We start from the raw sequence: 22,932 nt of genomic DNA on the forward strand, positions 1-22,932 counted from the left end.
TATATATATATATATATATATATAGGTATAGGTATAGGTATTTTCAACTATATATATATATAGGTTATCGGGCTTACATTAGGGCCAACTCAAGCTTTTTGTCTTTGTATTATTATTTATTTTAATTATAGATCGATCATCTTACAAACCATTCCCATGTGTCAGATTAATAGATAGATAGATAGATAGATAAAACATTTATTTGTAAAACAACAACACAATACACAACCAGACTAAAAACACAAAATAAAACGCAGTATTCACATAGCACAATTGAGCGAGTGTACTGTGTTGCAGCAATACAAAAAGGCCCATCTCAGTACACATATCACCCAGAGGGGCGATACACTAATTTTCATATGAGACCTGAATCAGTTTGCGAACGGTGTGTGTGTATATTAACAGTGAGGAAGGAGATATATAACTACGATTGATATATTACTTATACAATAAACATTGACTGTAGCTACATACACGTACCCAACATAATAAATAAAATAAAATGTGTCAGATTAATATGTACAATCGTTTGTATAATAATCTGAAACTAGAATAAACGGGAGTTTTCATGGACAATAGTATCAACGGATGAAAGATTTTAATTCACAGTCCTTCCTTTTTTCTATTTATAAATTTAAATATACAAAGATATCAATAATAATTCTCTGATTTCGGTGCGTGATCTATTGTAATTTAATGCGAAAAAAAGGAAGAGCCGTGTCTATTTCACTTCGAGTCTACGTAAATAAATCAATGACTTGTGAACAAGTATCGCTCGGCTCTGCAGACCAAATGTCACTTCCTTATGATCGCATTACTTGAATTTTATAAAATGAGTGTAATGTTTTCAGGTCTCATATTGCTTATGATCATTTTCTATGTTTAGAATTTCGGAATAAAAAAAATAGCTCACGTGCGACTCGAGGTCATAGCTATCTCCCTCTCTCAACCCAGAATTGTGCCAACCCAGTGGAAGCCCAGATTCCGCTTTCCTACTTTTTCCAGCTACTCCAGGTTATATTCTGGGGTAATCATTTAAGGCACATGCGCGAATTTTAACCTATTCCACGAAAGGCACTTATTGGCCGCTAAACTTATCTACTTAATTTCATCTAAATTCATATCTAATAACAATAATAACTGGCCTGTAACTGTTGTATAGAATAACGAGTCTGAAACGGATCTCCGACAATTGCTTTGTCTACGAACGTTTCGCCAACAGAATGTCTCCTCTATTCTGTCGGCGAATCGTTCGTGGATGAAGGGTTCTATCGTTCAAACGCGCGATGTCGAAACATTCTGTCGACGAAATGTTCGTAGACGAAGCAACTGTCGGAAAACCGTTTCAGACTCTAGAGTAACTGAGAATAATAATAAAAAATAAATATATTATTAGGACAAATCACACAGATTGAGCTAGCCCCAAAGTAAGTTCGAGACTTGTGTAATGGGATACTAACATAACGATACTATATTTTATAACAAATACATATACAGGTAAATATCCAAGACCCGGGCCAATCAGAAAAAGTTCATTTTCCATCATGACCCGACCGGGGATCGAACCCGGGACCTCCCGGTTCAGAGGCAAGCACTTTACCATTGCGCCACCGAGATCGTCGAATAACATTCGAGGACCTCCTCTGTATTCCTGTCTACGCCCACGGATGTCGTAAGAGATGACAAAGAAATATTAAAGACTTAACTGTAGAAGGCAACAACAGCATTCCCTAAAAAGATCATACCTGATCGAGAAAACATCTTCAATTATCATCCTGACTCCGAGCTTTGAAAATTCAAATTCAAATCATTTATTCAGAAATAAGACCTTCACAGGGAATTTTTCACGTCGATTTTTATATTAAATAGTTATTTCTCACAAGATACAAAACAACGGCGGCAACGCAGTCCCGAATAAAACCTCGAATAAGTAAAGATAAGTCAGTAAAAAACTTTGTCACAAAAATGATTGAACATGTTGAGGAGTTCCCTCGTCGGGAATCGTTCCGGTGCACTATCAAGTCATTGTTATCATAATAATGCATTGTAAACAAAGCTAGTTAACGCTTATTATTAGCTTAGTATCGGAGCTACATTTTCCCTAGCTGTGCAATGTTGTGATTAAGTATTGTATGTCTGTCTGTCGCGTATGAAAGTGGTCGCAAGGCCGCGGCCCCTTCCGCGTGCAGATTGCATTTTATTGATACAGGGCATCTGACATTATATTTGCAGGGGATCTACTTATATCACAAACAAGTATGAAATGGAAAGTATTCTGAAAGTTTTAATACATTTTATTTTAAAGCCATTTATTTATATATGAATTGAGACATTTTATTGTTTACAAGACGAAATAATAGAAGAAGCAATAAGAGGAATGAAAATGACGGACATGACGAAAGTTTCGAATTGTAAGGCTCCCGTTTTTGCCATTTGGCTACGGTAACTGTAAAACATTAATACTGTATGGAAAGCCCAAACCGTTGAATTTATATTTATTTATATTTACTGCCTTCGGCACACAGACAGCTCTATTCATTATCATTTGCAGCCATAGATCAAAAATATTCTTTTATCCATGTTTGCAGCCCTTTATGACCTACTGGTAAATGCTGCACCAAAATCAGTGTGTGGTTTTAATAATTTTATTCAGGTCTTTAAATTATGATGGCACATTTTTAGGGTTCCGTACAAGTGAAAAAATTAAAGCCTTATAGGATCACTCGTGTGTCTGTCAATCCGTCTGGATATTATTTTGGGACATTTTGGGGAAGGGACATTTTGGGGAAGGGACATTTTGGCCGCCTTCCGTCCACGCCAACCATCTCTGTCCTGGGCCATACTTATCTAGTTGTTACAAGCAATTTATTTTACATCCATCGTCGATCCATCTAGCACCTCTAAACTACCTTTCTGAGATCGTCCCGGACGGGCGCGTAGAGGATTGGGTGCGAAATGGCCGACAACGTGCCGTCTTTGTCCTCGCAAATAAATGAATAATATGGTTTAGTTAGAGATAGTTGCACCGATTGTCGACCTTTGCTAAGAATGTCATCGAGGCTAAATGCTCAGACTTGCTCAGCAATGCTCTGCGACCAGCGGCCTACCATCAACTCTTACGGAACGATTCAAATGCAACTCAGTTCAATTTAGGAACCTAAAATGAATCAGTTTAGGGCCTGAACTGCATCGCAATAAGAGATCATGGTAAGCCCCTTGAATAGCTATTTCTGAAATGTCCTAATGTATTCTTTATTGAGGTGGAATCCACAGAATATTTTTAAAAATAATTGGGATTCGGGGCGTCTTTACTCAAGATTTAATAAGAATTCAAATTCAAATCATTTATTCAGAAATTAGACCTTCACAGGCACTTTTTTATATATTTATAGTTATTTCTCACAAGCTACAAACTACTGGCATTTCGGAACGACCACTGCTGAGAAGAAATGCCGAAAGAAACTCATTTGAACAGTGTTGGTCCCTATCATGCCAGATCGGGTTACCATTATTGTTTCTTACAATCTTTTTTTTTCTAATAATATATAAAAGTACATAATGTATATAGTCAAAAGGTATATCAAAACAGGTTATGATTGTGATCCGAGTGCTGATTATAATATATAGATAGATGTGAAACACAATTAACTTACATGAAAATATATGAGAAACGAGATGACCAGTTCCCTCTGGCAGCACCCGTTCACGAGTTGACGCATGGGACAGCCATCGCGTAGCTCAACCATAATAGAGGGAACCTCACGACCCGGCCCACGACGCCACCACCAGATTGACAAGACAGATGCATGTCTTGAGTTTAATATATAAAGTATGAGACATATTTTCTACATTAGGCATAACATACAAGTACACATGTATGTTTAAATACTTGGTTTAAATAATTCTGTATAATGTATATAGACAATGTGTCTCGTTTGTTCCTTAAGGGGTAGACAGAGTCAAGAGCTGCGAAATTTGAAAGCATCTTTATGCCAAATTATGTGCTTATTACAGATTATGCCCGCGACTTTGCCGGCATAAATTTCCCAGCAGATACAATCTGCGTCAGATTCAGCAAAAAACACTCTACACATTTTCCATAATAATGAAGTAATTTGTGATAATTACCAACTGTCTGTAATTATCTATTATTTTAGTTTTATTAAATCTTTCATCTGAGCGTTGAACGGAACCCATTTTTATATTTTTAAACGCAGGACACTTAAATAGGAACGTGGTCGGTGCTAGGATAACTTGTGTTCAGACAGCTTTCCAAGTATGAGCTATCATAGCTGTCTATTATATACTTAATGAAGACAGCAATAGTATTCCTAATGGGGTTTGACATCAGGCAGGCGGTATAATGGCGGCGTAAAATCATAGCCGAATCTTTGGAATTTAAGGATTTCTTTTTTTTATAAAATTTGCATACATACTTAGTCAAAAGTATGGTGAAGGGCATACGGTACTTTTCATCCCGGAACATAATAATGTTCCTTTGGGAAATACATGCGAGCGAATCCTCGCGCAAAATCTAATATAATTAGCAGAATATAGAGGGACAAGTTTTAAAATTACGAATATCCTCTTAAAATTTAAGGGTAGCATTCCTAGACGGTAAGTATTCACCCCCATATCACACCCCGACACCCTTACAGGCAATAGTGAAAGGTTCCTTCGAAGTATAAAAGCGAGTTGCAACCGCGCCGCGCCTCCGACTTGACGAAATGGCGTCTCTTGTACAATTGGTACGTTCTATTCTAAATTTAAAAACATAAATGTCAATAATACAAACGTCAAACTATTTACGTCACTTAATTATTTTTTCATTTCGCGTGGCAAAGGTGTAATGTAATTGTGTGATTTATATCGATTATTAACGTGAAAGTGAATAATTATTGACGTGATAAAGTTGATAATAAGCGGTGTGATAAGGATAAGTGACGTCACAACGGACAGGTTTCTTTGTTCTGTGGAGTTTAAATTATAGTGGTTGAGATTTTGCACCTGTGAAATACCTTTTGTGGACCAAGGACTTTATAATTGAATAACAACGAATGGTTGATACGATAGTTCGACTCTCCCGAGGTCATTGGTTCGATTCCCAGTGTGATCCGTGCTATATCGTGCGTACTAATATCCGTGCTAATTGTAATTTACAATATAATAGTCAACATAATATTATATAATAGTACAATACAATATAATAGTAGTACTTACTAAAAGAGAAAAGTATGTAGTAGGTACAGTACAGAACATATTAAATGGATTATTTTTTTTGTTCGGGTATGTAATGAACCTTAGTATATAGAATATAATAATTATATTATGTCCTAATGACACTATTAGCTAAATTACCTAACTATCCATCTACCATATATTTAAGAGATAAGGACGTGAGCGGTATCTCTGTATATTATGTTCTTATTACATACACTTCTATATCAATCCATGTTAAGATTATATTATAGGCATTTCGTCTCAGCAGTGGTCGTTCCTATAGGGCATGAAAAAGCGCCTGTGATAGTCTGATTTCGGAATAAATTATTTGATTTATAAATAGGAAAGAGATATTTAGTTTGTTTGTCCTTCTTTTACATTTAAAAGGGCATCTGATTGGGGTGATTTTTATGTGGGTAGATGGAGTGCTTGCTTGCCTATGCTGGAGTGAGATAGCGTAGGTACATTTACACGAGCAAAGCCACAGCTAGCACTATACATAATACACAAGTTAAGTATATTAGTCTTCTTACACTTTGCACGTCTTTATTACAAGCGGCATGGACAGAGAAACTTATAAAATTAACCAACATGTTTAAATGCTATAATTATCTAGTGTATAGAATCACCATTCCTCTGATTGGCTTGTACGAACCCCACGCACAAATCGCTGTTATCCTATATAACTTTTACTATATCATTTCCTATAACTTCGTGTGGCAATTAAAAGTAACGTTTGTTATTAAAATGAAAGAAATATTTTGTAATCAACGTTAACAACATTACGAAATGAAATTTAAAAAAAAATGCGCGGCCATTATATTTAATGTCTTGCCCTTGAAAGATTTTATTGCACTGCTATGTAGATACTACAGCGTATGAATTAAGCAAATAAACTAAAATTTAGAAATAAATATGTTAAATAATCTTTCACATTTAGAGCATTACGTAAGGCGCTATTCCGCACACTAGCGCCACATAGTCACATTTTTATCGATTTATTTTTTTGAAAGAAAAACATGTTTACTTATGCCACACAAAGAAATTTAGTAAAAAGTAGTATAGTTTTCTATAAAAATGTGTTAAATACAATGTGGCAGCTATCTCAATGCCAAATTTCTTAAAATTTGCAAAGACGTTTGTGCGTGAGGAAGTAACAAACATACCCACAAACTTTCCCCTTTATATATATTCATGTGTATTATCCAATAATAGATAAAAAATGATGGTTTCAGAGAAAAAATATCCATATATATTATCCATTAGTTTCCCTGCTCGAGCTCGGGTTAACAACATTTGAACTGAAACGAAGGACAACAGCTTTTAGAGCCTTTAGTCCCCTTTTGATAAAGATAAAAAGCTTTACTTCCTTTCATGGCTGGTCTGTTTCAAATATGAATTACAAATTTAATTTTGTAATTGAAGTTGTTTTGTGGGAAATTAATAATTTCTAACAGGTACTTTATCTGTTTTTTAAACTGTATTAAATAAATTCAAAACAGGCAAGACTTGTGTTGAATTTGATCATAAGCATGTCGGATATCATAATTTAATTCAGTAGCTTTGTCATCTTGAAGATAAAAAGATTGCGTTGCGATTCTGTAAGACAACTCAAAAAATTCACTTCTGAATTCTGTGCTGATATGGTTAATTGGTATTTTATAAAACACGATTGAGCACCAGCGCTTGTGGGTATGTCAGCGTGGAATGATATGAATCAAAATATCCAGGAATTATATGAAAAAGGATGGACAAAGGTAAATGAAGCACCGGATATAGATAGTTGTGGAAAAAGGTCATTATAATGACAAGAAAATGACTAAGAAAAGTTAGGGAACTGTTGTTGTTATTTGATATGGAGGGCGGTCTTTAGCATAATCCACCACACGACATCAAGGTGGATTGGTGAGTTATTGTATTAAATATAATTAATAAATGAAATCAGGAAATGTTTGTGACAAAGGACAGAAAGTAGTTTTATAGTAAGGCCGACTAGATTTTCAAATAGCTGGGCGCTGCAGATAAAGTATATCAAATATTCCATTCAATTATGTCAACAAAATGGCCGATCAAATAGGTGCAATTGCAACAAAGCCCTTGACCTTTATAGATTGGATGTCTGAGAATGCGAGAATATATTTATGCAGAATATAATTGTCTATCTATACTAAGTAATTTATAGCTGAACACTGGGATGAATTATGAAGATTTCGCTTTGGGAATCACGACGTCCTTATGTTGTGTTATGGGATACTAACTCAACGATACTATATTTTATGACAAATACATTTATAGATCGACATCCAAGACCCGAGCCAATCAGAAAAAGATCATTTTCCATCATGACCCGACCGGGGATCGAGCCCGAGACCTCTCGGTACAGAGGCAAACACTTTACCACTGCGCCACCGAGGTCGTCATATTTTTGACATCTTTTTTATTTATCGATTGTTGTTCTAGTTAATAAAGTTATAAGCAAACATACTTATAAACAAATGGCGAACTGAATGCTTAAAACAAACATGCGCAGCTAACTATTATGTCAAACAGAATCGCGGCGCTAAAAAGTAACACATAATATAATAAACTTACATTATACTATTATATGTAAAAATGCATAGTACATAAATACAAAAATCGTGTACATTAATATAGTAAATGGTCGGCTTAACACCACATGGAAATCTCCAGCAGCCAATCAAATAAATATATAATTTTACCGATCAAATTTTATATTTACCGGAATTCCCATAGGATCATAAACGATATTTGATGACAGTTATATATTGAATCATAGGTTCATTTCTATTATCTCTGATATCCAGCGTCACCTACTCTCTCATCTTTACGTGCAACGGTTTCAGTCTCGGCTGTGATACCCCGAACCCCTTAGTTAGGTGGAATACCTTACTCTAATCGAATGTAAAAAAGATAAGTCTGTCTATGTCTAATAAAGAAATCACTCTATAATGCCATGATCTAGTTGAAAGTGATATGTTTCCACAATCGATGGTTCTCACGGATGCGTAAGAGTTATCCCGGTTAAGTTTGATCATTGATGGTGCAATTTAAAATTGTACGTATGTTACGATATGACATAATATAACTGTCCTTTTCGACGAATCAAGTTGAATATTTCTAATATTTCGCGATAAACTCAAAAACTATTTTCATGCGGTTTTCACCAATAGAATAGTGTGATTCCTGAGGAAGGTTTAGGTGCATAATCATTGTAATTTGTCGTCGTAAAATGACATTTAATCATTATATTCTGTATCCAGTCAGATAGCTAAATAACATAAATTGTTAACGGTGAACAAATTACGTTAAAACTTACTTAAGTATTACGCACATAGGAGGCGTGATACAGGAACTTACGGGTTGGCAATACTTTGACACGTTAATGCAACAATGCGTAAAACTTGCGACATTTGGCTTGTGGTGCAAGTGTTGAGAGAGCCGCTGATTATATTGATGAGCTGTTAAAGGAAAAACTTGTTGTTTAAAAAATACTTATAGTGTAAAAAAGGAACCCTTTTATAGTTTGGTCTTGTGTCTCCTTGTGTTTGTCCGTCATCGACCTAACTCAGAGAAGTCTACTCACACGTTGGAGAGACAACTGAGATACTATTAGTGCTAGACAAATGTAATTTAGCAGAAATTTAAGTACAAGCGGAAATTATTGAAGGAAAAAAAATCTTCACCTAAAGATATTTTTCGATTATGTAATTGTGCGGAAATAATAATAATTATTAAATAATCACAAAATATGTAATAGTTATCGTCATCAATTTACTTTTACCAAAAGTTAATTATCTGTGATTGATCTATAGCACAGATATAAGAACATTTACATTTACATTCTAGTGATATCATTAATGAAAAGTAAATAATATGTGTAAATAAAAGTATATTCATTACTCGTTCGTAAATTATATACGTAAATAAAATTATTTTTGTTATGTCTAGTAAATAAGTCATTTCTCTATCAGTTTTAATTCTGGCCTCCTAATATATTGACGACCTCGGTGGCGCAGTGGTAAGGTTCTTGCCACTGAACCGAGAGGTCCCAGGTTCGATCCCCGGTCGGGTCATGATGGAAAATGATCTTTTTCTGATTGGTCCGGGTCTTGGATGTTTATCTATATAAAATATAGTATCGTTGAGTTAGTATCCCATAACACAAGTCTCGAACTTACTTTGGGGCTAGCTCCATCTGTGTGATTTGTCCTAATATAAAACATATTTTTTTTATAATAGTTGAGTTTTTTTTATAAGTTTAAAGATAAAGTAAAAATCGCTTCGTCTTTATTCTTGGGACACATAAACTTTATTTTACTTTTTGTAGCGCACATTCTAGTGTCAAGGTTGTCACAAATATTTGCACCAATTATTGTCATTGCAAGTATTGGAAACGTTGTGGTTCTGTTTATATGTCTGTCATAACATTTGAGATGTTGAAACTAAATTGATTGGAATTGTTATGGTATCGTAATTGTTTTACAATTAACTTAACAATTTAGGTATTTAGCCATTGAGCTACCATTTTTTTTTCTCGACGTATTTCTATTTGTACTAAGATTCAAAGTTTATGAAAAACTTTGAACATGTCTGCATGTGGCTAGAAGGAATATATCTGCTGGATTTAATGTAATATTAGATATTCTAGTCGATGGTAAAATGAACTTTGTCATAGGTCAGTTCTGTCCGCTAGTGTCTGACTCCGGTTGCTTTTTGTAATACTGGCTGCATTCCTATAAGTTCTATTTTGACGTACCATTTGTTTCCTTTAAATCGGTCTCCAAACTGTATGGAAAGTCCAGCTGTGATCTAAGTATACGGTTAAGATGCTGATCATAAAAAATATATATATATATATTGAGAGCTAGCCCCAAAGTAAGTTCGAGACTTGTGTTATGGGATACTAAATAAACGATACTATATTTTATAACATAATTACATCCAAGACCCGGGCCAATCAGAAAAAAATCGTTTTCCATCATGACCCGACCGGGGATCGAACCGGGTTCAGAGGCAAGCACTTTACCACTGCGCCACCGAGACCTAAGATCTAAGTCTGATGCCGACTATCGGTAAAGAGTTCTGATCTTTGGCAGTTTCGACGTACATTGCTTGTGTTTCCTTGCGATAAAAAAGCTCTCCTAAAAATTTACGCAATGCGTAATTTTTAAGAGAGCTTTTTTCTAGTCGGAATTCGCCGATAATGTGAAGACATAATGTAATAATCATGAAATTTTTTCAGTTCGTGTTATGCCTGGTGGGCGCTGCGTGTGCGCAGTACGAGGACGAGCGAGCGCCGCGGTACATTGCTGACAAGCCCACCTCCACGCCCGTGCCTATCCTCAAGCAAATTAATAGGTATAAATAATAATTTGACGACCTCGGTGGCGCAGTGGTAAAGTTCTTGCCACTGAACCGAGAGGTTCCGGGTTCGATACCCGGTCGGGTCATGATGGAAAACGATCTTTTTCTGATTGGCCCGGGTCTTGGATGTTTATCTATATATGTATTCGTTATAAAATGTTATAAAATATAGTATCCTTGAGTTAGCATCCCATAACACAAGTCTCGAACTTACTTTGGGGCTAGCTCAATCTGTGTGGTTTGTCCTAATATATTTATTATATTTATTTAATAACCATGAGGTGGAGAACTTTCGCCGAACTCATATAGATGCCGACACGAATGCACAAACATTGCGTTGTTTGTATGAGAGCTTTTATTTACCGCAATGAAAACCCAGCAATGTATGCCGAACCTGTCAAAGTTCGGCGAACTGTCAATCTTTTTTCTCTATTATTAATTGTTACTGTCCTGTAGTCGATAGCACGTCAATACATTCAAAATCATTGCAAATTCTATTACCACAGCACAGAGCTTCATGCAGAGTAACTTGACGTGCGGTGTTGACTATACCCACCTACCTGAAATTTCAGACATAACGAGGATGGATCCTACACGTACGGCTATGAGGCTGCAGACGGCTCCTTCAAGATCGAGACCAAGGCACAAAACGGAGAAGTGAAAGGGAAGTACGGTTACAAGGACGATACTGGCAAGGTGATTAGTATTTTTATTTTATTTTAGAATCTCTCTCACATCTGAGCGTTTCCCGGTTTCCTCCGCAGCCATTGACCATCGGAGCCCAAGGTACGCTTTCCTAGCTTTTCGTCTCCACTTCGCACGGTTGTCGGCATCACTAGTTTTATTTTCATTTATGAGGCCAACGGCCATACATACAAAATACTACGTTTAAGAAACATTCGGCCATTTAAAGGTCCTCACATATAAAAACAAAGTAAGTATAAAACATTACCATTAAGTACCTCTCAGAAAAACAAAATATGAACAAAAAACCCAATATACAGATTTATATGCTGTTATATAAATCTATGTTTATATACCTTTTTTTATCATTATTGCTGTTGATCAACAACCACGTCGACCGGAAAGAAAAAGTCAGTTAGAAGACGTTAAAAAAGTAAAAAGTTAGCTATTATTGTATCGTACCTATATCTATCATAATCTCAAGTCAACTTGGGGCATAAATATATTTTTGATATATATGTATGTATAGTTTACCCGATTTTTAAATAATATTTGTTTTTTAGTTGCGCGTGATCGAGTATGGAGCAAACAAGTATGGATTCCAGCCAGCGGGTGAAGGTATCACAGTGGCGCCCCCTACCTTGGTTGATGAGTCCACCAGGGACGAAGGCCTCAGACCTAGCAAGACGCATACACAAGTAGGAAGCAAATCTTGTATCTTGTATGAGGCAAAATCAGTTTATTTAGAACCTAGCTGTTGCTCGCAGTTTCGCCCGTAGTTGTCTTTGTTTGACCTCGGGTAGATAACGATAGCTATTTAAAACAATATTCGTAGACAAACTAAAACAAACAGAAAATGTGACAGACAGACATAATGCATTTATAATATTAAGTATGGACTACACCAGCTGTCGGCAACCTTTTAGCAGTGTGGCCCAAATGTGATAGAAAGAAAACCCGGTATCACATTTGTAATTTAATGGCTATAAATCCAATCCTAATGGGTCATGTCTCATGCCGCATAGAATCTATAATTCCAAACTCAATCTTGAAAGTCTTTAGTTTGTTTCACGGGTTTGTTCTGACGGGTTTGTCTGACAAAATGAAGAAAGATTTGCAAACAAAACAGTTTTTTCGAAAGGAAGGCTCGGGCCGCAATTAGGATGCACAATTGAATTTAAACAAAACCTAATTTTAACTATGACTCCACTATGTCATTATCAAGTCTCGAAGTTGTCTGAGCTATTCTTAAAAATTCCCAACGTTTTTTTTTTTATATTTCTATGTGCAATACAAAGTTTTTAAATATATATCCACTAGGGTCGTTCTCAATACCGCGCTCCGCCCCAGCAGTCAATAGACTACGACTACGAGGAGCCGGCCCCGGCGCCCCGCCCGGCGCCCCGCCCGGCGCCCCGCCCGGCGCCCCGCTCACAGCCCGCGTACAGGGCCCCGGCCCCGGCGCCGGCGCAGCCTGCCCCACAGCAATACAGAGCTCCACCGGCTCCACAGTATAGACACCAGTCGCCTACTCCGCCTAAGGTAACACCTTGTTTCTCAACCGTGAAGCCTCGAAGCTCAGTAACAAAAATTCTTCCTTCTTTGGGAATACAACATCTTTGTTGACACTTAGCGCGATTACAATATTTTACGGCAGGAACCACATGCCGCATTAATTAGGTTCTTCTGAATCGCATAACAATAGACTTCAGTTTATGCCTTTAGGTGACTTGAATAAAATCCAACACCAGTGGCAGCAATCAACACACTCAAAAAAGAAGGAAAGAAAAGGTATTAGAATATTTTCTCGTTATGACATTGCAAACCCTAGTGGCGACAGTGGACTTACCTAACTAATACATACCATTTAATGAACACCTACGTTTCACAATAAATAAATGAATTGCGAACTACTAGCTGCGCCCCGGAGCTTCGCTCCCGTGGGAATTTCGGGATAAAAAGTACCCTATATGTTAATCCAGGTTATATTCTACCCGTGTACCAAATTTCGTAACAATCCGTCCAGTAGATTTTGCGTGAAAGAGTAACAAACACACATACATCCTCACAAACTTTCGCATTTATAATATTAGTAGGGTTATAGGGTTAATTATTATTTTAATTATCAATAAAGACTTCCTACACCAATCAGTGTAATACGAACTCAGTTAAAACGCAACAATCTTGAATACAATATTTTTGAAGAAACCCATGCTTTATCGTCATCTTTTCTATTTTTCCAGCCAACATTCTTCGCGGGCGCCGCCCCCGCCCCTGCACCCGCTTCCCCAGCCCCCTCAGCGTTCGACAACGACTTCTTCCGACCAGCCCCTCAAGCCCAAAGACAGCACAAGCAACAGGACTTCAGACCAGCGCCACAGTTTGCGCCAAAACCTCAGATTGAATATGCTCAGGAATATGTAAGTATCAATTTTGTTTGTAAGAAGGCTGTTGTGTGAACTGTGAGCGTTACAAAGACACGTTGACTATACTGTTGACATAACAAATAAATAGGCAAAAAGCTCGTCAAATTTTGGCGCTTTCAACGTACACTGCTGGTTTTTCCTTGCGGTAAAAAAGCGCACATATAAACCACACAATGTCCGTTCATTCGCGTCCATTTCCATTTATTCCATTTATTTATTCCATTTAACAATAATACATTGTGTAGGAATTAACATTAGCACATAATTAAGTCAATTACAAAATAAATTTGATTTAATTATATTAGTTTTCGTCATATGCGTCGTTTATTAGCTGTGATACTTCTTTTTTATGTCAAAAATAAAATTTGATATGGAGCATGGAGGTTGTGTGGCAGTGTTGTAGGTACTGATGATGTATGTGTTGTGACGTCACGGATTTTGGAATAAAAAAGCATTTCTAATATACTATAATGATATATAAAAAAATATAATATTATAAAAGTGACATTTAATTGACCGAGCGAGCGAAGCAAGCGACATTCTACTTGGGGCAAAAATACATTTTTTATACAAATATATGTTGTTTGTAACGCGATAACTTTCGAACCGTTGGTCCGATTTTGATGAAATTTAAAAGGTATGTAGGAATGCCAATAGAATTTTTAAGTTCGTGGGGCATCAAAATCGGTTCAGTCGTTTTTGAAATTTATTCACAATTTTGTAAAAAAAAAAAAATGTGTTTGCGAGGTGTAAGTTCGGGGCGAACAACTAGCTATTGTTAATCATTTAAATACTTTCGTGCACGATACTGACTCGCTCTAACTGTTTTTTTTTTAATATCTCAACCTTTTTTTTTTACAAAAATAATTTTCAGGAGCCCGCTCAGCCGCGATTCGCGCCATCGAACAATTTCCAGCAACGGAGCCAACCCTTCTCTATGCTGGACCAGTTGCTGAAAGAATATGCCCTCCCCCAGGGCGGGGCAGCCCCCCTCCACGACATAACCTTTGGCTCCTATTAGGTTAAGACAAACTCATTTGTAAATATGTAGATTACTTTTTATTAGAAAAAAAAATATATATTTTGTAGTCATTTCATCATTCACCTGAACCTATTGAATCACACGGCGTGCACAGAACCTTCATTCATTTCACTTTAGCGTGTTTCCGATTACATTCAAGGCTGTGACGCCGCAAACGTCCGGAGTTAGGGTAAAAATAAACCTAAAATTGATAAAATTTTGTAAAGATTTTAAAGATTCCGCTGTAATTTTTAAACCTCCGCTTGTATGACATCAATTTTACTTGGTGCTGCTATTGTTACCTATCAACTCATGGGCTAGTGTCCCTAAAGTCGCCTCATACGATATCCACGGAAGAAAGCACATTTAGGGGAATCTAACAATTTAATTCGAAGTTTGGATGTGAGTGTGTTTCTTAACTTAATCACGCAAAATCTACTGGACAGATATTTATGAAATTTAGTACATGTGTAGAATTGAACCTGGAATAGCATGTAAAGTACAATTTATCCCAAATTTCCCAAGGGAGTAAAGCGCCGTGCGCACGAAAAACGCAAAGGTAATTTCGTATTAAAGTCAGCGTTGGCGCGCCGGTTAAAACCAACGTCAAATTTGACGGTGCAACTCACCCCAAATTAATGTTTTATGCATCATTACGAGTATATAACAATCTGAAAATAATTTTAGAATAGATCACTCTAACTGACTAATGTTAGAGACGGTTCATTTGATCAAAAAGATTTATGAAACTCATAACTGAGTCCCGGGGCTTCGCTCCTGTGGGAATTTCGAGATAAAAGAAGTACCAAATCTCATAACAATTCGTCCAGTAGATTTTGCGTGAAAGAATAACAAACATACACACATACATCGTCACAAACTTTCGCATCAATACATATAATATAATTGAAGAAAGTCCAAATTTGTACATTGGATATTTTTTTAATTCTTCATGGAATATACTTAGTTACAGATATAGATGACGAAAATATAGTTTTGGAAATTTTTGTCTGTCTGTCTGGCTGTCTGTCTGTCTGAAATTGAAAAACTAATTATGAATCAAAATTTCCTCGGAATCCCGGGTTAACATCTTATAGACATTTCATCTTGGAAAATAAGGAGGGTCCTTTAGGAAAATTAAAATAACAATCCACGGAGACGATTTACTTTAAATTTTTTTAGTGAGAAACGGAACGGGATATCTACTTTACATAACAGGAAGCGGGATTGGACAAGTTTGCGGCACGAGACACGCAGCGGGAAACAGTAAATTGAACTTAAGATGAGAAAAAATGTGAATTCGAATCATATATGTTTATCAAATCTTACAGAGTAGACGATAAAAAAATTACTGAGATTTTGTTATGAAATACACGCGGTCGAAGCCGCGGACAAAAGCTAGTTTACAATATTAATAGGATGGAATATTAGTGAGGAATATGGAATACCAATATCTAAGGAAATCTAATAAATTATCTTATTTAGAAGCATATTGTTAAGGGCGCGACAAACGGCATTTTCTGTCATAAAATTGACAACTTCTCTGCACTTGATGTACCTATGTTTCATACGTAACATCCTCACATGAAGGCCTTGACAGCAAATAGCCAACATCAACACTCTTAAAGAGTGTGTCCACTCAGGCCAGTCATAAAATCTGAGCCGATTTTACGAGGGCCTCAGTGTTCGGTGCAACAAACAAATGAACATAACACGCCAGAATCAGTGAAAGAGAGCAGTCATATTTCTGTACACAAAGAAAACAATTTTCGCTTAGCGTTATTTCATTTAAACTTTTTGACATGCGTAATCTCAGGTTATCCGTCACGTAAGTCAGATATTAAAGCTACGATCGAATCTACATACCTACACGTGACGCAACGCTGGGAACGAACACATATGGAGTTGTGGTTCTTCCCAGAAGATAATGGGGGTCCCACGGCCTCCTAAAAACGACTACAATGCTGTGCGTTATTATGAAACTTGTGCAATTGTAATTATGCGTTTGTGACATTCGGTTACAGTTTAGCTACTGTTTTCGATTGATAACCTTCTTTTCGAGTGTACTAGCAATGTATTTATTCAAGTCGTGTAAAAGCGTCTACGTATCTATGAAATACAGACAGGTTTTTCAGGTAAGCTATGAATGTATTGAAGTAAACAGTTTCTCAAAACATTAAAACCAAAGGTTAAATATTTTTGAGTGAGACGTTGGTGATAAATAATTAATAGTGACAGATTTCTTTTCTTGCCGATTCATACTCGTCGAGTCGTTTTATACCAGACGTCACTTGATCGAATTTGATGCCCAATTAAATTCGAAGCAGGTTGTAGACATGGTAAATACCCAGTTATTAAATGTCACACAATGGGCAGCCTTCACGCATGCGCCGCTTGCTTCAACAGGATGGTCAACGACTTTTAGAGAACAACAAAATTACCATAGGAGGCAGTTTAATGCTTTAAAATTTGAGATACGTATATTTTTTTATAGCTTCCCACTGCTGGGCAAAGGCCCCCCTCCACTTCACCATTTACCCCTGTCCGTTGCGTAACTCCTCTACTTTTTTATCTGTTGCATCTAATTGTACGAAAATCTTGTTCTGGGGTGGCCTCCGTCGCCAGCCAGTAGGGATCCATTCTGTGGCTATTCTAGCCCACCTTTCCTCCTGCAAATGCGGCCTGCCCAGATATGGTAATTTCAAAATGGTACATTGTTAAACAAGGTTCGTTAGAAATAAATTCCCATACGAGGTTTTTGAACAATGAAGCGAACTTTGTTACTTGATAGTGAGTAAAATAGGGGCTCGTTTTACTCTATCCTAAAAACAAAACCTGAAAACTTACTCTTTCATTTGAAAATTTCCTCTCAAGCGGATACACGACACGGAAACAGCAATCATCTATAGAATGTCAAAGTAATAGAGGTATTTACTGTATTATGAACCCCAAACAAAACTTAACTGGGATTCCACTTAAGTTTTTCTTAATTTAAAAGAGTAAGTTTTCAGGTTTTGTTTTTAGGAAAGGGTAAATTCCGTTTATTTTAGCCATAGCTTTATTTGATCTATTTCCCAGTCAAGTATTTATTGAATTTAATATCACACAAATCACTGTGTCATGCTTTCTTTGCACTGTTTTGATTAAAATAAAAATATTAATGTAAAAATTTGGATAAACATTCACTCCCGTGCAAAATGTAAATTTAAGTACTTGATCAGATTCTATTTTGCATTTAAGAGTATGATATTATGTACAGTTACAACAACGTGGGTGATAATGTGACACTTGATGAAACAATGCATTGTATTCAATACTGATCCACATATATATTTAGATCCTACTTTGGGCAATATTGTACCTACTTTATAAACCAGTTTCCAATAATGTGATAGGTGTAATGGTTTTCAAGAATTTTATTATCGACTAGATTTCTAAAAACTAAAAATTAAAAAACAGTAGGCTACACAAAGCTTGAATTTTATGACTGACTAACTAACTAGCAAGCATGAAAAATATTTTCCTTTTAATTTGTGTTTTTTGTCTTCGAAATCCGAGATTATTTAAGAGTTTTCATAAATAGGTTTAAATTTTAATATAACAAAGCATATTTTCACACACTTGTTAATTTTAATAAGATGCGATTTTGCAGTTGTCATGTGATTACTTCACAGATGCGATTACGATATTCTGCGGGAATAATAGTTATAATAAAACTACTGTTCAGTTTAAAATTCATTACTACAAACTTACAAAATATTTACATTACAATTATGAGTATTATATTGCGACGGCGCCATGCAAACACTAAGCTTATTTCTCACTCGTCTCAAGTAATCTTCCGATTTTTCGATAAACAAATTCCATATACTAGTTAGATATATTCTGGGCATATTTACCAACATTTTTTTAGATATAACTACACAGATACAACAACTACTAATAGTTATTCATTATAATTATTACGATTACTGGCCGATAAAGAAATAAACAATAAAATAATTTTAAAGATCCTCGCCATTTCATTTATTATTCCGGTAAGTAATTAATTAAAACAAGCCTGTTAATAAATACCTTACTGCCTTTGCATGGCCCTCTTGGCTTCGTCCATGGAGCCTTCTTCTCCAAGAATCTGCACATTCCTCACTTGTTTCCTCATCGGAGCTGCGGTGGTCAGTTCGGTAGGTGGCGCCGGTGTTGGCATGAAATCGGGACTTATCGCTAACATCAACATCTTCAGAAGAAGAGCTTCTCTAATTTCAGGTGGAAGAAATTCAGGACCCTCTTCGACACGGTTTGAAGAAGAACCAGTATTATCATAAGCCCTGGTGTACATGCGTCTTCTAGGAACATAACGCTGGCTTTCGTATTGAGGATTATCATAATTTTGCACCTGATTTGTATACATTTCTTGTTGTCGATACTGCTGATCATATCGGTAATCGTATCGCTCGTCCTCGGGGTATTGCCGAGCGTTTTCATACCTGTTGTAATACTGCGGCTCCTGTCTGAACAACGGCAGAGGTTGGTATGGAGGTCCAGGAGCGACTATCTGATCCATTAAAGCTTGCAATCTATTCTGTCTCAAAATTAAAATCTGTAGCAAGCGTTTTAAATCTCGAGTGCTAACTGGAGCTGATATAGAATTCATTTCATCTATTGGATCATAACGCGGTTGGAATAAAGTCTGATGCTGGACACGATAAGGATTCACTAGTCTTGCCTGATAACCTTGTATAGGTACCCCTCTTTCATCAACTGGTATAGGAATAATACGAGTCACTGGCCTTACCTCGTAAGGTGCTTCAGTATGTCGTAATATTGTTACAGCTTCAGGAGTTGTTGCTTTGGTCTGCGGAGCCGGTGTGGTTTCCCTTACGAACTGAGGCTCCAGTATTTTGTTCTGGTACTCGTAGAGAAAGGGCCGCTGGTTTCCGATAGGTACTGGAGCTCCAGGGTTGTCTTTTAGATACTCATTTGTACGAAAATGAACTTGCGCCGGAGGTCTTCTATAAATATGTTGTTGATAAATATTCTCGTCTGTATCCCGATCAGGAATGTGAACTACCGGCACTGGATTTGAAGTCACTACGTTTTCTTGATCAAAAACACGGCCTGTGCTAGCTTCGATAGTTGTTTCTTGATCCTGACTCGATGCTTGTTGAAACTGCTGCTGAATTTTTTGTCTCGCCGCTACTAGAGAATGAATAGGCACGAGTCTCGCCCGAGGCGTTGTCGTTGTAAATAGAGGACGCACTGTTCCAAGAGATAGATGGCTTCCATACACATCTGTTGAATCATCTCCAACAGATTGCTGTAAGCTAATCATACGTGGATTAGGACTGGTCTCAGATAGTTCCCGTCGAATCGTGTTGGCTTTATTTGGATCGCTTTCAGGTTCTTTTTCAGTGACATGCTCATATACAGGCTTCACTGTTGAAGGTATTTTAGTAGTTGTTTGTTTTGTTATTAAATCATCATTCGCTGTTCCCATCGGTTTTAAAATTTGAGTCCTAGATTTTACACTGTCGTCCGATTTGGGCTTGTATAAGTTGAGTATATTACTTGTTGTTTCTTCAGCCTTTTGTTTTTCAGTTGTAGTTTCAACTGCATTCACTCCAGGTCTTGTTGAACTGGGATATAATCTTCTCCTAGGTATATTCTGTATCACCGTACCTCTTGTAGTGTAGCTACTTCTTGTTGGATACACAACCGTTGCAAGTGGCCTTCTTGTTGTTGACGAAACTGTTTTGTTCATCCTAACTACCATCATTGGCGTAGGAGTGGTAGTAGTCGTGGTCACTGGCACCGGCGTGCTGTCACTCGACGATGAATACGTCACTCGTTTAATCTCTCCATCCTGATCAATATACCCAAAGGTTCCTTTGACATTGCCCAAAACATCCCTACTCTCGATTTTGAAGGTCCCGTCATCGGCTTCATATCCGATAGTGTAGGATCCATCATCGTTTAACCTCCGAATTTGTTTGACAATTTCGACTTTAGATGGGTCGCCAGTTTCGCTCGCTTTCAAGATTTCTTTGGTGGTAGTTGGGAGTTCTGTTGTTGCATCTTTGGTGGAATTGTTGTCGGCTATGGTGGTGGTGGTGGTGAGGCACGCGAGCAGGACAAAGAAGATCATCTCGGCAGCCGCAGAGTCATGACGCGGGCTTGTTATGGCTGCGCGCGCCGCCCGCCTCGCCTATATAAAATATAGCCCCACTCGCGTCCTCGCCGTGCGAACAACTTGCGCAAACACCCCCATTGTTGTCATTTCATTATCTGAAACGGAAAATCTTTTTTCTGCCCATCTACTTATGTAGTAAGATCCCAATTGTTTAATTGTCCGACGCCGTTTTGTAAAACTGTGGATTTGTGGACACTTTTTTTTTTTAGTTTTAGTAATTTTTCGTAGGAGGTCATATTTGTACGAACAATTGTCTAATATTTAATTGCTCGATTGTTTAAAAATATTGCTTGTTAATTTGTACTATGCCAAGTATTTGTTCTCAGGCTCCCACGGTAGTAGTCAATGTCATTGTTAATTGGTTTATGCAGTTTTTGGGTCGGCGTGAAATTAATGTTTGTCTTCTATGTGGCTCCCTGTTTGATTCCGCAACTGCGTCTGAAGTTGGTCAATTCAATTTTGCCTGCGGTCGTATCAAAGTGCGTAAGGAAACTCGTAAAGTCTCATAATTGTTTTTCACCAAAACACGAGCATAACCTTTTTCGCTTATTGTTTTTCAGACTTTGTAAGGGAAATATGATTACATTTGCCGTGGGAACTGAATATCCCCGCGTATAATGAAATGCTCCTTAGTACTGCGTTATTGTATGTACGAACAAAGATAGTATTGTATTGTTGCCTTCATTATTCGTCATTAATTGAAATGTGTTTTTAATGTTTATTACTGTAATCATTCTTCAAAAACATATCTACTTGCAAATAAGTATACTTAATAAAATTACAATGATTTGATTTGTATTATTTCGCGACCTAATGTTTTAAAGTAAATAAGATCACCAATAAATAAGCTGAAAAGAAAGCTTTGTAACTATCATTATTGTAACGTTAAAAGAATAACTAAGTATACATAACAAGAAAACTTTTATATTTATTTTTAATTGGCTAATTTCCCTCGGTTTTTTTTCCGGGATGATAAGTACCCTATGTCCTTCTCCACACTTCAAACTTCATGTGTATAAAATTTCAAGAAGATTAGTTGAGTAGATATAGCCTGAAGATGTAACAAACTTAACTTTCGCATTTATAGTATAAGATATTTAATTCTTTGGCTTCTACAATATCATAGCCGACAAAATAAACTATAACAAAATTATTTTCAACTATGTTATTCCAGCTGTGTTATTCCAGGTTATTTTCTATCCGTGTACCAATTTTCATAATAATCGGTCCAGTAAATAATGCGCGACAAACAAAACAAACTTATTTTCGCAATTTGTAATATTAGTTGGGTATTAATTATAACAATTCAATTATTATTTTCATTACCCGCATCTGTACTTCCTATTAAACAAGGATTTATCTCGGTAGGGCTAAGATTTTTTTTTCTAACAAACAAATTAGGTATAAAATACATTATATAAGTGCCCCCCGGTTGTCCATCCAGAATGTGCACCCATCAAAAACTGCTTTACTCGGTAACAGCATAGTATGTATGGCACCGAAAATTTACAACAAAATTCCAAATCAAAAGCTTAAATTTAAATCTATTTAAAAAGCACCTCAAGTCTTTATTAACTGATAAATGTTATTATACTTTAAATGATTTCTTTAATGATAGACTCGGATAGAATTTAGGGCTAGTATAAGTACATTATATTTTTTTTTTGTTTTGGATTTGTAGTGGATAGCATGCTCCTCTTTATTTATTTATATTTGCATACCTATATTCGGTAAAACGTGTAGGTCTAATTCATTTTGACATCAATTTGTCTATTTGTACTCATGTTTTTGGCAAATAAATGTTTTCTTTCTTTCTTTCTTTCTTTCTTTCTTTCTTTCTTTCTTTCTTTCTTTCTTTCTTTCTTTCTTTTCTTTCTTTCTTTCTTTCTTTCTTTCTTTCTTCTTTCTTTCTTTCTTTCTTTCTTTCTTTCTTTCTTTCTTTCTTTCTTTCTTTCTTTCTTTCTTTCTTTTCTTTCTTTCTTTCTTTCTTTCACTCTCACGAGATGTGT

The 22,932-nt window shown here is 36.4% G+C and overlaps 2 protein-coding genes across 3 annotated transcripts; one reads left to right on the forward strand and one right to left on the reverse strand.

The window, feature by feature from the left end:
• Window positions 1–4,707: 4,707 nt before the first annotated feature.
• Cpr97Ea (Cuticular protein 97Ea) lies at window positions 4,708–14,905 on the forward strand. Of its 2 annotated transcripts, none has more exons than XM_053757024.2 (7): window positions 4,708–4,748; window positions 10,484–10,599; window positions 11,178–11,301; window positions 11,853–11,987; window positions 12,610–12,831; window positions 13,533–13,709; window positions 14,590–14,901. In XM_053757024.2, the coding sequence occupies exons 1-7, from the start codon at window positions 4,728–4,730 to the stop codon at window positions 14,734–14,736; spliced, it is 942 nt and encodes a 313-aa protein (XP_053612999.1). In that variant the 5' UTR covers window positions 4,708–4,727; the 3' UTR covers window positions 14,737–14,901. The 2 variants fall into 2 exon arrangements, with proteins under 2 accessions (XP_053612999.1, XP_053612998.1); XM_053757023.2 differs by lacking the exon at window positions 4,708–4,748 and adding an exon at window positions 4,856–5,126 and having other exon boundaries at window positions 14,590–14,905.
• A 3,248-nt stretch (window positions 14,906–18,153) lies between these two features.
• LOC128676751 (uncharacterized) lies at window positions 18,154–20,917 on the reverse strand. Its single transcript, XM_053757062.1, has one exon. The coding sequence runs from the start codon at window positions 20,876–20,878 to the stop codon at window positions 18,812–18,814; it is 2,067 nt and encodes a 688-aa protein (XP_053613037.1). The 5' UTR covers window positions 20,879–20,917; the 3' UTR covers window positions 18,154–18,811.
• Window positions 20,918–22,932: the final 2,015 nt, after the last annotated feature.

This window comes from Plodia interpunctella, chromosome 16 (genome assembly GCF_027563975.2).
Source record: "Plodia interpunctella isolate USDA-ARS_2022_Savannah chromosome 16, ilPloInte3.2, whole genome shotgun sequence".
NCBI classification, from domain to species: Eukaryota; Metazoa; Arthropoda; class Insecta; order Lepidoptera; family Pyralidae; genus Plodia; species Plodia interpunctella.

What these genes read in the sequence shown, in the direction of transcription:
- Cpr97Ea (XM_053757023.2), top strand. Translation starts at nt 5,058, where the DNA reads ATGGTTGATACGATAGTTCGACTCTCCCGAGGTCATTGGTTCGATTCC. An exon ending in ACAAGGACGATACTGGCAAG is followed by an intron (nt 11,302 to 11,852) that starts GTGATTAGTATT and finishes TTTGTTTTTTAG; the next exon opens with TTGCGCGTGATCGAGTATGG. An exon ending in AGTCGCCTACTCCGCCTAAG is followed by an intron (nt 12,832 to 13,532) that starts GTAACACCTTGT and finishes CTATTTTTCCAG; the next exon opens with CCAACATTCTTCGCGGGCGC.
- LOC128676751 (XM_053757062.1), bottom strand. Translation starts at nt 20,878, where the DNA reads ATGATCTTCTTTGTCCTGCTCGCGTGCCTCACCACCACCACCACCATA.